This window comes from Xiphias gladius, chromosome 23 (genome assembly GCF_016859285.1).
Source record: "Xiphias gladius isolate SHS-SW01 ecotype Sanya breed wild chromosome 23, ASM1685928v1, whole genome shotgun sequence".
NCBI classification, from domain to species: Eukaryota; Metazoa; Chordata; class Actinopteri; order Istiophoriformes; family Xiphiidae; genus Xiphias; species Xiphias gladius.
This window is the reverse complement of record NC_053422.1, coordinates 15,712,158-15,725,755: the sequence shown is the minus strand read 5'-3', so window position 1 is coordinate 15,725,755 and position 13,598 is coordinate 15,712,158. Positions and strand designations below refer to the sequence as shown.

At 42.6% G+C, this 13,598-nt stretch overlaps 2 protein-coding genes across 5 annotated transcripts in view; both read left to right on the top strand.

The window, feature by feature from the left end:
* LOC120785775 (protocadherin gamma-C5-like) overlaps positions 1-13,598 on the top strand; it is a 230,444-nt gene that overhangs the window by 42,239 nt on the left and 174,607 nt on the right. For 2 of the 4 annotated variants that reach the window (XM_040120703.1, XM_040120696.1), the window contains exon 1: positions 5,269-7,659. The exons of the other annotated variants lie outside the window; for them this stretch is intronic. In XM_040120703.1, coding sequence (XP_039976637.1) covers positions 5,269-7,659 — 2,391 coding nt within the window. Of the gene's footprint in view, positions 1-5,268; positions 7,660-13,598 lie in introns of those variants that run through there. 4 annotated transcript variants of the gene reach the window in all.
* LOC120785655 (protocadherin beta-15-like) lies at positions 730-3,743 on the top strand. Its single transcript, XM_040120528.1, has 2 exons — positions 730-3,123; positions 3,735-3,743. The coding sequence occupies exons 1-2, from the start codon at positions 730-732 to the stop codon at positions 3,741-3,743; spliced, it is 2,403 nt and encodes an 800-aa protein (XP_039976462.1).

The following is a 13,598-nucleotide window of genomic DNA, read 5'->3' as shown; positions in this document are numbered from 1 at the left end:
TTCTGCTCTGTTTGTTGTTTGTATGCAGTATCCATCTTTAATCTGTTATATATTAAACGGTCTTTGGATGACGCTGGAGGCATAGTTTTGCATTTTCCACGACAAAATGAATGTAATCTATGTAATTGAGAAAGGGAGAGAGAGAGCGACAGAGACGGAGAGTGAGACAGTGACAGAGACTTATGAGTTTGTAAGCGATCTTGACACATTTAGCTTGCAACACTTAAGGGCGTGAAATGTGGTCAGACATTGTTCAACGTTTGAGGAATTTTGATTTACTTGTATCACTGTGAAATGCTTTAGCTGGATAAATGCAGGAGGAGACACTCCTGTTTATCGTGCCTTATAACACAGAGAACAAACATTCCACTTTACTTAAATAAAGGCAAAAAACATAATAGCGTCTCAATACACTTTTCAGTGCCTTATTACAATGCTATTTTTTCATAACATTAAGGTCAAACGACCTGGTCACGTATAAAGAACATTTGCATCACTTCTGGAAAACTGCTATATTTCACTGATACTCACGGTGTCACTATAGACCAGCTATAGGGTCGAATGTTCAGTCTGCTTTGCACACCACCCATTATTGGGATCGACCACCCCTGTGTTCCCTACAGCCTTCGACAAAGACGACAAATGCTCGGAAAGCACATATTCTGACCGAGTAACCTATGTTTAATGCTTGAATCTACCCCGCTGTAAATTGTGTAGCGCTGTTTCAGGATGACGCATAGACAGCGCATTCCTCAAAGCTGTGGCTTTGTCTTTTTCTTTGTTGTGGTGCACTACGCACACGGAGACCTGAGCTATTCCGTACAGGAGGAGCTGAAGCGCGGATCTGTTATTGGAAATATCGCTAAGGACCTCGGACTGGCGGTGGGCAGACTGTCTGCTCGCAAAGCTCGTGTTGACATGGAGGGAAGCGACAGACAGTATTGCGGGATTAACCTTCGAAGCGGGGATTTATTGGTTGAGGAAAGAATAGACAGAGAGGAGCATTGTGGAGAAAAGCCTTCGTGCGTTCTGAAATTCGACTTGCTATTAGAGAATCCCTTGGAGTTACACCGGTTGTCCCTGCAGGTGCAGGACGTGAACGACAATGCACCAATTTTTCCAAAGGATATTGTAAAATTGGAAATTGGAGAGTCCGCTCCCAAAGGAACCAGATATCGCATTAATGCAGCACAAGATGCAGACATAGGCAAGAACTCAGTTGAAAGCTACATTTTGCAACAAAACCCCCACTTTGTGTTTAGTATCCAGACGACAAGTGCTGGCAGTAAATATGGTGAGTTGGTTTTGGATAAGGAGTTAGACAGAGAGGAGCAGAAGGAAATGAAATTATTGCTCACAGCAGTGGATGGTGGCTCTCCTCAGAGATCCGGGACTGTAGTCATACACGTCATTGTACTTGATGCTAATGATAACGCGCCAGTGTTTACTGAGGCCGTATATACAGCTGCATTACCAGAAAACTCTCCTTTGAAAACCAAAGTTATCACAGTAAGTGCATCAGATGCAGACGAAGGTATCAATGGGGAGGTTACATATGAATTTAGCCGACTCTCTGATAAATCACAGAGGCTTTTTTCGCTAGATGAGAAAACAGGAGAAATCAGTGTGACAGGTGACATAGATTATGAAGACGGATCCAAATATGAAGTGTTTGTTGAGGCCAAAGACGGCTATGGGCTCTCTTCAGAAGCAAAGGTGATTATTGATATCACTGATGTGAATGACAACGCCCCAGTGATTTACCTGAAATCACTGACTAACCCCACACCTGAGAACGTGTCACCTGGTACAGAGGTGGGCATCATTAACGTGCAGGATAGAGACTCTGAGAATAACAGACAGGTCCGCTGCTCCATTCAGCAAAATGTCCCTTTTAAGTTAGTTCCCTCCATAAAAAACTATTATTCCCTGGTGACCACAGGACAACTGGACCGTGAACTAGTGTCCGATTACAACATTACAATCACTGCCACTGACGAGGGCTCTCCACCTCTGTCCTCCTCTAAAACCGTTCAGTTATCTGTAGCTGACATCAACGACAACCCACCGGTGTTTGAGGAACAGTCCTACAGCGCATATGTGAGTGAAAACAACAAACCCGGCTCCACTTTATGTTCCGTGACTGCTCGAGACCCCGACTGGAGACAAAACGGTACAGTGATTTATTCTCTGTTACCGGGTGAGGTGAACGGTATCCCGGTGTCGTCCTATCTGTCTGTTAACGGAGACACGGGGGTGATCCACGCTGCGAGGTCGTTTGATTACGAACAGTTCAGGAGCTTTAAGGTCCACGTGATGGCCCGAGACAACGGTTCTCCTCCGCTCAGCAGCAACGTGACCGTCAGTGTCTTCATATCGGATGTGAACGACAACTCTCCTCAGATACTGTACCCCGCCCCGGAGGGCAACTCCTTCATGACCGAGCTGGTCCCCAAAGCTGCACACGGAGGCTCTCTGGTGTCCAAAGTGATAGCGGTGGACGCGGACTCCGGCCAGAACGCCTGGCTGTCCTATCATATAGTCAAATCCACCGATCCGGGACTTTTCACCATTGGTCTCCACAGCGGAGAGATCAGGACCCAGCGGGACATTTCTGAATCTGACAGCATGAAACAGAACCTCATAGTGGAAGTGAAAGATAACGGACAGCCCTCTCTGTCTGCCACCTGTTCCATGTATCTACTTATCTCTGATAACTTGGCTGAGGTGCCAGAACTGAAGGATATTTCTTATGATGAGAAGAATTCCAAACTGACTTCTTACCTGATCGTCGCTCTGGTGTCCGTGTCCACCTTTTTCCTGACCTTCATTATCATCATCCTGGGTGTGAGGTTTTGTCGCAGGAGAAAGCCCAGACTGTTGTTTGACGGAGCAGTCGCCATCCCTGGCGCTTATCTGCCTCCTAATTACGCAGATGTTGACGGCACAGGAACTTTACGCAGCGCTTACAATTATGACGCCTACCTGACAACAGGATCTAGAACCAGTGACTTTAAGTTTGTGACATCTTACAATGACAACACGCTGCCTGCTGACCAGACTCTGAGGAAGAGTCCATCAGACTTTGCTGATGCGTTTGGAGATTGTAATGCTTCTCCTGAGGTAGGGACTCATTTCATATCAATATACCCTTGTTCAAGTTCTCACGACGCCATTCTTCAGTTTCCTGCTGTCGTGATTACACCTAATGTCCTAACCAAGGGAATAATTTAAAGTACGTTTCCTTTACTCTGTCTTTTGTGCTGAGCTCTGGTTGATTGTATGATGCATTTTCAGGTATAATGTACCTTAGTCTTTTGATTCCAACGTAGTTTTTCTTTTTGATCATTGTCATATCAATGAATTTCCTTTCATATTGCGTTTTCGAAATGCGTTTGGTTTTTCCTAGTTTCAGTGTCTGGATTCGAATATGCTGTTTCTTTGCTGACATTTAATTACATTAGCCTCTTCTCAAACGATACTCCTCAAGAAGCTTATTTTGTCTCTATAGATACTGGGACACGGTATTAAAGTGCCACGGCCGAGGAAAGTGAGCCGCTTTTTCATCTTGCTTTAGTAGGGCTTTTTTATACGTGGTGGTCTTCACTGATGTGGGCAGTAAAGAAAAACATCGTGCTCCCTCAAATCAATACACATACTTTGTCGGACGATATTGGATGTCCTTGTCAAAGTCTTAGTGCGATTTCGTACTCATGTACTTGTTTCCTTGGTAGATACCATAGAGTTTTGTTGTATACAAACCTAAATACAAAATTCACGGAAGTGAATTCTCGGTAGGCTGTACTCACACACAGTGGTTATTTGAAACTTTTTTTTTTTTTTTTTTTTTTTTAACACGTTTACTTTACAAAGCCTTGGCGTCGTTGGTGAGTATTGTAAAGCATTAAGCCGAATTTACTACTTCATCTTTTGGTTTGAGTGATGGTCGAGCATCAAATGTGTACGCTCGAGAAAGGGGGAAAGAGTCTGAGAAAATCGTTTATCCTTTTAAATGTAAGAAACTGCAATCACGTTTTTGACAGAGCACCTCGTAGAAATGGTCTATTTTTTAGTCAAACTCAGATAGTGTCTTGTTAGGTACATCTTACTCTTCCAGCAAAATAACTGAACATACGGCTTTTTTTCTTCCTGGGCGTTGGCAGCTCTTGGTCAGCCTTTCCCAAAGTATGGCATATTTCAGAGTTAAATCAGTGAATAATTTCGCCGTGGTCAAAGATGTATCTGAACAAATAGTCCTCTGTCACTGATGTTTACTACAACAACAATTAAAATGATCTATGGATGTTCATCAGGGCAGATAAAAACATTCATAAAAACATCTTTTGGACATTGGGAGAGAAATATATTATTGATATTTTAGACTTCTCCAATTGTCCAAATTCTTGCATGACAGTCGTTATTGCAACTAGATCTGTGTCACTGTAGTGCGTTAACACAGAACAGGAAACTGTTGTTAATATGGTTTTAAGCACTCAAACCTCAAATTTACAGTATTTAACGGCCAAATGGTGGCTCAGTAGGTTTAATCTCATGGATTTAAATGCTTATATCATTTTTTTCACATATTGTAAATCCGCACAATTACAATGTAGAAAATGTATTTTTATACGCCGTACATAGGATTTTAACCACCTAAGATTTATTAAGATGGTTGTAGGACTGTTTAGCTTTTCAAGCTGCATGCAGATTTGAGTTGAAAGGAAATATTTATGGAAATCTGAAATGAAAGTGTTCCCCTCTTATTTTCTGTGTTGTCTAAATTTTGAGATACGAAAGATTATTTAAAAACACAGGACTCTTTCCGAGACACAGTTTGAATAGTTTCATGTTGATGCCTTCTTTTGCGATTGTTTTTACACCACAAACGGGACAAAACATCCTGTTTCAAGGAAAAGTAGACCTAAACTAGTAAATGCATTATTATTATTGTTATTGCTGTCGTCGTTTGATCACCAGGGTACTCTTAACGGTTGTATGGTTAAACACTTCAAAAGTAATGCATCGCCTTGTTATACCTAAACAAATGCTCATGGTGTCAGTGTGTACCAAAAAACGAGAAGGCGGCACGGTCATTCTCCACCCTTCTGTGTCAACGTATTCAAAGCCGGATTCTGCTGTTGTGCCGCAGTTCACAAAAACGGTTTCGTAATAACACCGCAAATTGAGAATTGTGTATATTGGAGGAAATCATCGATTTGATTTATTTTGACATTCTTGGTAGCGGTACAGGGTTGTCTCCAGGTAACAATGGGATACAGCAGATTCTCGCCGCACTACGGCCTTGCTTTGATTTTTCTTGCCTTCCACCCTGTTTATGGAGACGTGAGCTACTCTATCCCGGAGGAGATGAAACGTGGATCTGTAATCGGAAATATTGCAAAGGATCTGGGACTTGACTTGGGCAGACTGTCCGCCCGCAAGGCCCGTATCGACACAGAGGACAGCAGCGTTCAGTACTGCGGTGTTAACCTCAATACCGGAGACTTGATTGTTCAAGAAAGGATTGACAGAGAAGGGCTCTGTGCGAAAAAGGCATCGTGTGTTCTAAAACAGGAGCTGGTACTGGAAAATCCATTAGAGCTGCATCGTATTAGTATCCGTGTTCAAGATATTAATGACAATTCACCGCAGTTTAAAGAAGATTCACTTAAAATTGAGATTCGGGAATCGGCGATCAAGGGCTCGCATTTCCTGCTGGATGAGGCGCACGATGGAGACATCGGAGAAAATGCTGTGCAGGGCTACTCACTTCAGCAGAATGATCACTTCAAACTAAATGTTAAGTCAAAAGGCGGTGGAAGAAAATACTGTGAATTGGTCTTAGACAAAGAATTAGACAGAGAAGACAAAGAAGAGATTATGCTTTTGCTCACCGCATTTGATGGTGGCTCTCCTCAGAGATCAGGCACCGTAGTCATACACATCACTGTGCTGGATGCTAATGATAATGTACCAGTGTTCAGCCAGACCGTTTATAAAGCCAGTCTGCCCGAAGATTCTCCTCTGGATACGTTGGTGATCACAGTGAGTGCAACTGATGCAGACGATGGTTTAAATAGTGACATTACCTATGCATTTGATCATGTTTCAGATGAAAACAACAACGCGTTTTCTTTACACCCTAAAACCGGAGAGGTGAGAGTAGCTGGAGCTATTGATTATGAGAAAGTGTCATCCTATGAAATGCAGATTAGTGCCAAAGATGGTCTGGGATTGGCGTCATATACAACTTTAATAATTGAAATTACGGATATAAATGATAACGCCCCAGTGATATACCTGAAATCACTGACTAACCCCACACCTGAGAACGTGTCACCTGGTACAGAGGTGGGCATCATTAACGTGCAGGATAGAGACTCTGAGAATAACAGACAGGTCCGCTGCTCCATTCAGCAAAATGTCCCTTTTAAGTTAGTTCCGTCCATTAAAAACTATTATTCTCTGGTGACCACAGGACAACTGGACCGTGAACTAGTGTCCGATTACAACATTACAGTCACTGCCACTGACGAGGGCTCTCCACCTCTGTCCTCCTCTAAAACCGTTCAGTTATCTGTAGCCGACATCAACGACAACCCACCGGTGTTTGAGGAACAGTCCTACAGCGCATATGTGAGTGAAAACAACAAACCCGGCTCCACTTTATGTTCCGTGACTGCTCTAGACCCCGACTGGAGACAAAACGGTACAGTGATTTATTCTCTGTTACCGGGTGAGGTGAACGGTGCCCCGGTGTCGTCCTATCTGTCCGTTAACGGAGACACGGGGGTGATCCACGCTGCGAGGTCGTTTGATTACGAACAGTTCAGGAGCTTTAAGGTCCACGTGATGGCCCGAGACAACGGTTCTCCTCCGCTCAGCAGCAACGTGACCGTCAGTGTCTTCATATCGGATGTGAACGACAACTCTCCTCAGATACTGTACCCCGCCCCGGAGGGCAACTCCTTCATGACCGAGCTGGTCCCCAAAGCTGTAGACGGGGGCTCTCTGGTGTCCAAAGTGATAGCGGTGGACGCGGACTCCGGCCAGAACGCCTGGCTGTCCTATCATATAGTCAAATCCACCGATCCGGGACTTTTCACCATTGGTCTCCACAGCGGAGAGATCAGGACCCAGCGGGACATTTCTGAATCTGACAGCATGAAACAGAACCTCATAGTGGCAGTGAAAGATAACGGACAGCCCTCTCTGTCTGCCACCTGTTCCATGTATCTACTTATCTCTGATAACTTGGCTGAGGTGCCAGAACTGAAGGATATTTCTTATGATGAGAAGAATTCCAAACTGACTTCTTACCTGATCATCGCTCTGGTGTCCGTGTCCACCTTTTTCCTGACCTTCATTATCATCATCCTGGGTGTGAGGTTTTGTCGCAGGAGAAAGCCCAGACTGTTGTTTGACGGAGCAGTCGCCATCCCCAGCGCTTATCTGCCTCCTAATTACGCAGATGTTGACGGCACAGGAACTTTACGCAGCGCTTACAATTATGACGCCTACCTGACAACAGGATCTAGAACCAGTGACTTTAAGTTTGTGACATCTTACAATGACAACACGCTGCCTGCTGACCAGACTCTGAGGAAGAGTCCATCAGACTTTGCTGATGCGTTTGGAGATTGTGATGCTTCTCCCGAGGTAGGACCAGTTGTCACATAACGTTTGACTTTTTTCTATATGCATTTTAATGATTAAGTTAATATATTTAATTATTTGTATTTGTCGTCATTTTTCTTTAGAAACAATTTAACAGTGTTTCGCACGTTTGCGCTGAAGTTGCATCTTATAGATTCACTTCACGTTAAAATTTACTACAAGATTCAATGTAATGTAATTAGTTTAATTTGTTCCTAACTGCATAAACTGCGCATGATAATGCATCGGTGAGCATTATAAATAGTAATGTTTTAGTTGTCTTCTTATTTTAATTTTAGTTGCATTTTTCAAGAGCTCAGGGTATTCTTCTTCCACCCTAGTGTACAGATGTTTAAAATTTTGCGGTCATTCGAGTGGATTTTGATAATCTCCCCCCCCCAAAAAAAACAAAACAAAACAAAACAAAACAAAAAAACAAACAAACAACAAAAAAAAACCCCAAAAACCACCGGACCACCCGTTTACACAGTATCGGTGTGTCTGCCTGTGTCTTCGAGTAGAGCTTCAGCTTGTTCTTTGTGTCTCTGTCCGTGGTGCTGAATTTCGCAGTTGCTCTTGTGGTGTATTTTATTGCAAAACTTACCCCTGTCTTCTATTTTTTTTACGTCTGAAACGTTTTAGATTAAACTTTTCTTGACATATTATGGTGCCATTTAACAATTAACATTCGTGCTGTGTGTTACAGTTTTACTTTTCATGAAGTAAATAAACAGGGTAAAATGACATTGAAATAGGTGAAAATTGTTAGTTGTCTGTGAGTAGCATTTCTTGTTTTTAAATGCATCTCATGAAGGAATTACTTTCAAATTCTGCTATTAACATTTATGTTTATGCAGGAAGTATATTACCCCCCTTTTCTTTTCAATGTCACAGTAAAGGTAAAGTCAAAAACAGAATTTTCTCCACCAGTGCGGCATGAGATGCGTGCTGCCTTTCTGCTCTGTTTGTATTGTTTGTATGCAGTTTCCATCTTTAATTAGACTTTGTTATGTATTAAATGGTGTTTGGATGACGCTGGAGGCATAGTTTTGCATTTTCCACGACAAAATGAATGTAATCTATGTAATTGAGAAAGGGAGAGAGAGAGCGACAGAGACGGAGAGTGAGACAGTGACAGAGACTTATGAGTTTGTAAGCGATCTTGACACATTTAGCTTGCAACACTTAAGGGCGTGAAATGTGGTCAGACATTGTTCAACGTTTGAGGAATGTTGATTTACTTGTATGACTGTGAAGTGCTTTAGCTGGATAAATGCAGGAGGAGACACTCCTGTTTATCGTGCCTTATAACACAGAGAACAAACATTCCACTTTACTTAAATAAAGGCAAAAAACATAATACCGTCTCAATACACTTTTCAGTGCCTTATTACAATGCTATTTTTTCATAACATTAAGGTCAAACGACCTGGTCACGTATAAAGAACATTTGCATCACTTCTGGAAAACTGCTATATTTCACTGATACTCACGGTGTCACTATAGACCAGCTATAGGGTCGAATGTTCAGTCTGCTTTGCACACCACCCATTATTGGGATCGACCACCCCTGTGTTCCCTACAGCCTTCGACAAAGACGACAAATGCTCGGAAGGCACATATTCTGACCGAGTAACCTATGTTTAATGCTTGAATCTACCCCGCTGTAAATTGTGTAGCGCTGTTTCAGGATGACGCATAGACAGCGCATTCCTCAAAGCTGTGGCTTTGTCTTTTTCTTTGTTGTGGTGCACTACGCACACGGAGACCTGAGCTATTCCGTACAGGAGGAGCTGAAGCGCGGATCTGTTATTGGAAATATCGCTAAGGACCTCGGACTGGCGGTGGGCAGACTGTCTGCTCGCAAAGCTCGTGTTGACATGGAGGGAAGCGACAGACAGTATTGCGGGATTAACCTTCGAAGCGGGGATTTATTGGTTGAGGAAAGGATAGACAGAGAGGAGCATTGTGGAGAAAAGCCTTCGTGCGTTCTGAAATTCGACTTGCTATTAGAGAATCCCTTGGAGTTACACCGGTTGTCCCTGCAGGTGCAGGACGTGAACGACAATGCACCAATTTTTCCAAAGGATATTGTAAAATTGGAAATTGGAGAGTCCGCTCCCAAAGGAACCAGATATCGCATTAATGCAGCACAAGATGCAGACATAGGCAAGAACTCAGTCGAAAGCTACATTTTGCAACAAAACCCCCACTTTGTGTTTAGTATCCAGACGACAAGTGCTGGCAGTAAATATGGTGAGTTGGTTTTGGATAAGGAGTTAGACAGAGAGGAGCAGAAGGAAATGAAATTATTGCTCACAGCAGTGGATGGTGGCTCTCCTCAGAGATCCGGGACTGTAGTCATACACGTCATTGTACTTGATGCTAATGATAACGCCCCAGTGTTTACTGAGGCCGTATATACAGCTGCATTACCAGAAAACTCTCCTTTGAAAACCAAAGTTATCACAGTAAGTGCATCAGATGCAGACGAAGGTATCAATGGGGAGGTTACATATGAATTTAGCCGACTCTCTGATAAATCACAGAGGCTTTTTTCGCTAGATGAGAAAACAGGAGAAATCAGTGTGACAGGTGACATAGATTATGAAGAGGGATCCAAATATGAAGTGTTTGTTGAGGCCAAAGACGGCTATGGGCTCTCTTCAGAAGCAAAGGTGATTATTGATATCACTGATGTGAATGACAACGCCCCAGTGATTTACCTGAAATCACTGACTAACCCCACACCTGAGAACGTGTCACCTGGTACAGAGGTGGGCATCATTAACGTGCAGGATAGAGACTCTGAGAATAACAGACAGGTCCGCTGCTCCATTCAGCAAAATGTCCCTTTTAAGTTAGTTCCCTCCATTAAAAACTATTATTCTCTGGTGATCACAGGACAACTGGACCGTGAACTAGTGTCCGATTACAACATTACAATCACTGCCACTGACGAGGGCTCTCCACCTCTGTCCTCCTCTAAAACCGTTCAGTTATCTGTAGCTGATATCAACGACAACCCACCGGTGTTTGAGGAACAGTCCTACAGCGCATATGTGAGTGAAAACAACAAACCCGGCTCCACTTTATGTTCCGTGACTGCTCGAGACCCCGACTGGAGACAAAACGGTACAGTGATTTATTCTCTGTTACCGGGTGAGGTGAACGGTGCCCCGGTGTCGTCCTATCTGTCCGTTAACGGAGACACGGGGGTGATCCACGCTGCGAGGTCGTTTGATTACGAACAGTTCAGGAGCTTTAAAGTCCACGTGATGGCCCGAGACAACGGTTCTCCTCCGCTCAGCAGCAACGTGACCGTCAGTGTCTTCATATCGGATGTGAACGACAACTCTCCTCAGATACTGTACCCCGCCCCGGAGGGCAACTCCTTCATGACCGAGCTGGTCCCCAAAGCTGCAGACGGGGGCTCTCTGGTGTCCAAAGTGATAGCGGTGGACGCGGACTCCGGCCAGAACGCCTGGCTGTCCTATCATATAGTCAAATCCACCGATCCGGGACTTTTCACCATTGGTCTCCACAGCGGAGAGATCAGGACCCAGCGGGACATTTCTGAATCTGACAGCATGAAACAGAACCTCATAGTGGCAGTGAAAGATAACGGACAGCCCTCTCTGTCTGCCACCTGTTCCATGTATCTACTTATCTCTGATAACTTGGCTGAGGTGCCAGAACTGAAGGATATTTCCTATGATGAGAAGAATTCCAAACTGACTTCTTACCTGATCGTCGCTCTGGTGTCCGTGTCCACCTTTTTCCTGACCTTCATTATCATCATCCTGGGTGTGAGGTTTTGTCGCAGGAGAAAGCCCCGACTGTTGTTTGACGGAGCAGTCGCCATCCCCAGCGCTTATCTGCCTCCTAATTACGCAGATGTTGACGGCACAGGAACTTTACGCAGCGCTTACAATTATGACGCCTACCTGACAACAGGATCTAGAACCAGTGACTTTAAGTTTGTGACATCTTACAATGACAACACGCTGCCTGCTGACCAGACTCTGAGGAAGAGTCCATCAGACTTTGCTGATGCCTTTGGAGGTTGTGATGCTTCTCCTGAGGTAGGGACACATTAAATTTCACGAAAGTCTTGTTCATTAGTCTGTAAAAGACATTCTGGCGTTTTCCTTTGAGTCTTTGAGGTTCTTTCGATGTTCTGTGCGGTGGTAATTTGAGACATTTTTGATGATTTTGCCTAAAGACTTAAGAATTTTGTGGTGATCCAATGTCATGTTTAAAGGTATGAAATAACATAACCTTTCCATTTAATTTTTCTAATCAGTATTAACGTAAATGAATTCCATCCAAACCATTTTCAGTTTTTTTTTAGTCACTTTTAAAATTTTCTTCATTTCCATGAAGTCCACCCTTTTGTTTTTGGTCGAAAACCTTTTCAAATATGCTCTTTGTTTCTCTGTCCTTGGTGGTGAATTGCATTGCAGTTTAGCCAGTTACCCCTGTGTCTCATGCTGTTTCCCTTTTTCTCGTTTGCTGTATATTTCATCGAGTTTTCTGTTATACTGCTTTTTCTACAATATGATTTTCTTGCTTTGATGTTTTCATATGAATATATCCTTCATTTAATCTGGTGTCATTGTAAGATCCTATTCTGGATCCACGCTCAGTAGATAGACTTAGACACGGTATTAGAGCAGTATGAACAAATGGAAACTGGAGCCTGTGTGTTCGTCCTGGTTTAATAATTCAATCTCCCTTTCTTAAGTTCGCCCTGTAGATGTCATGGTAGTGACATACATTCGTATGCGATTTCGTATTCATGTGTTTGTTTCTTTAGTAGATACTCTATGTTGTTTTCCATGTTTGAATTATATTATTATTAACCATAACATGACAAATTAATTCAAAATAAGGAATATCAAATGCAAGACGTTACAGTCAAGTTTTGACAGAGTAAATTGCCAAAATAGTAGTTGTTTCCTGGAACTTTGATAGTTTCGTATCTGATACATTTCTTCTGTTATAATCAAAAAAATAGGTTTTATATCTATATTCCTGACCTTTGCAACCACTATTTATAACTGTCAAGTTATAATGTCCCTTTCCTAGAGCAATAGCAAACACCATGTAAAAAATCTATCTAAAACACGAGTCTTACCTTTATTTATATTTAAGTATTCAATAATGTTTTTGTTGTTCATCACGACAGATTCAAGCATAACTAGAAATAAATATCTGATCTCTCCTATGAGTTGTCATAATTCTTGCAGAAGTATGATTTCTCCCCATCGATTCGTGTTTGCTTGCAGTGCATTAACTTAAAGTTTTAAATAGTTTGTGATATGTTTGAAAGCAGACAAGAGTTCAGTGTACAGCCAAAACCAGTCAACAGATGCTCTTGTAGGTTCTGCCCCCCACGTTAAAATGTGGTACTACAATTCCGCATGTTCAAAATGCCCCCCCCCGTCGTCAGACACAGTATAGGTTCTGTGCTTTCACGTTGTTTGGGAACACGGGCTCTTTCCAAGACACCGTTACAATAATTTCATGTTTGTTTACTTTTTTCTATTAAAAGTTTTCTAATTAGTAAAGCAATAGTGATGCTGTTGCTGCTGTTGTTGTTGTTGTTGTTGGGGTTTTTTTATAAACAAGTGTAATTGAAGGAGTCCATCTTTTATTTATGCACAGAAAAAAAAGTAATACATCGCCTTGTTATACCTAAAAAATACTCATGGTGTCAGTGTGTACCAGTAAACAAGAAGGTGAAACGGTCATTCTCCACCCTTAAGTGTCAACGAATTTACAGCCTGATTCTGCTGTTGTGCCGCAGTTCACAAAAACCGCTTCGTGTATTACCGGGATGTGACGTTTTTTGTTTGTTGGAAGAATTCGCGGATATATCGTTGATACATTTTGACCCAATTAGGGATAGTTTTAATGTGAATGTGCTCTTTCTCTCA

Coding starts and splice junctions, on each gene's coding strand:
- LOC120785655 (XM_040120528.1), top strand. CDS start 730: ATGACGCATAGACAGCGCATTCCTCAAAGCTGTGGCTTTGTCTTTTTC.